At 31.6% G+C, this 1,824-nt stretch overlaps 1 protein-coding gene across 1 annotated transcript; it reads right to left on the reverse strand.

Annotated features, from left to right (window-relative positions):
• Window positions 1-1,123: 1,123 nt before the first annotated feature.
• Window positions 1,124-1,605, reverse strand: LOC115724603 (uncharacterized). The gene has a single exon (XM_030653919.2). It carries the CDS (start codon window positions 1,451-1,453, stop codon window positions 1,193-1,195), a length of 261 nt encoding a protein of 86 aa, XP_030509779.1. The 5' UTR covers window positions 1,454-1,605; the 3' UTR covers window positions 1,124-1,192.
• Window positions 1,606-1,824: the final 219 nt, after the last annotated feature.

A 1,824-nucleotide genomic window follows, 5' to 3' on the forward strand; every position in this document is an offset into this window, starting at 1 on the left:
AAAGATTTCCACATAAAAACACAGCTGCCATCAAGTCTATTCTGTGACAATTCAGCAGCAATACACATTGCAGAATATCTAGTTTACCATGAAAGAACAAAACACGCGAAAATTGACTGTCACATTATTAGAGAAAAGATCACCAACGACTGCATCAAAATGAACCATGTATCTTCAAAAACCAATCTGGTCGATATCTTAACAAAACCTTTGTTCCCAAATCACTTCAAAGATATTGTATCTAAGATGGGTGTCGAAAACTTTTACACTCCATCTTGAAACGGCCTATTAAGTTCCGTTAAGTTAGTTAAGATAAATTAGTTAGGATTAGTTGATTTATTCTTTTCTTCTATTCTGGTACATATCGTGCCTATATAAGGCACCTTTCTTCTCTTGTACTCAGATAAATCTTTACAAATAATAAAACAAATCTTTTCTCTCTTCTAATATCCTCACCATGAAAACAGAAAAGAAAACTCATTAGTTCTAAAAACCAAGGCAATAACTAAAATAAGATGTCTTTCTTAATCTTATCGTACAATTATATATTCTCCACTTTTAAACTTTTGAATTATAAAGAATACAATAAAATAACTATAGAAGTTGTTTCCTGGTCAACAAAAAAAAAATAAAAATAAATAACTAGAAGTTGTAATGGACAAAGAACTTAAGAGTCCCTTTTATTGCTACCGAAATTCTTCACTGCTCTATCAGCAAATCTTCAATCGAATTCATAATATTATAATATAAGCAACTCCAAACTATTTTATATTAAGAATAACTGAATAAGTCGTCAGCACAGTTGATGAACTCTGCCTAAACAGCTCATATGAACACATCACAAATCATGGTACTCAAGCTTGCAATTATTTCACAAGAAAGTAGCAAAAACAACTTTGAAGTAAAAAAATTATGGCTTTTAGGTTGAAAATTATTTCCACTCTTAAATTAAGTCATTACTCATTTCTCATATATTAATTGTTATGACTTATCAGGTTTCTCTTTTTTGACACTACGATCAGAATCATTGTATTTTTGTGAGGCTATTCTATAGACATGAGTAATTTAGTAAGGCACTTTGATAATAGTGAAAGAAGCAAAATCATTGAAAGGTGAGATAGAGTTTAAATTAAATCCGTATAAACATTTTACTAAAAGATAGGAAACTATATTACAAAAATTCAGAGGGTTCTCAATTATTGGGACCCCAACAGCTCAAGTACATGACAGTTTTAAGAGATTCCTCAGATTGCTTCAATTTCTCGTCTTTGGAGATGTTGTTAGAATAGTGAGCTGATATTTTCTTTGCCTGAGAATAAGATCTGAGATTGCTTTTTGTGTGTTGCTGAATTGACTTCAAAACAGAATTCCATCTACAAACACCTTGGTCCTTCAAAGCTTCCACTACTCCAATACTTGTTGCCACTGCCCAACCCTTGCTTATTGAACTCATATTTCCTCTTTAATAATATTGACTGATAAAATTGTAATTAGAAAAGTTGTGTTGTGCTTGGTTCTATTGAACTCATATTTCCTCTTTAAGAAAGTTTATATAATTATATAGAGTAGTATGTGAGGACAACTTCACCTCCAGTTTTGGAGAAATCTGTGGTTTTGGGTGCAAAAACCATTTGCTTAGCTCATTACTACTTCCAAACGTGTCCATATATTATTGACAATGACTGTCTTTCATAATAAGTTAAAATATTACCATTGCGTCATTGTGCGTGTACCTACAAAACAGGGGGCCCACCATATTATTCAATGAGTTGATCACCTAAACCTCTGAGTTGTTTATTTACCTATTTAAATTAAGCCAAATTG

The sequence above is a fragment of the Cannabis sativa genome, chromosome 6, assembly GCF_029168945.1.
Source record: "Cannabis sativa cultivar Pink pepper isolate KNU-18-1 chromosome 6, ASM2916894v1, whole genome shotgun sequence".
Taxonomy (NCBI): Eukaryota; Viridiplantae; Streptophyta; class Magnoliopsida; order Rosales; family Cannabaceae; genus Cannabis; species Cannabis sativa.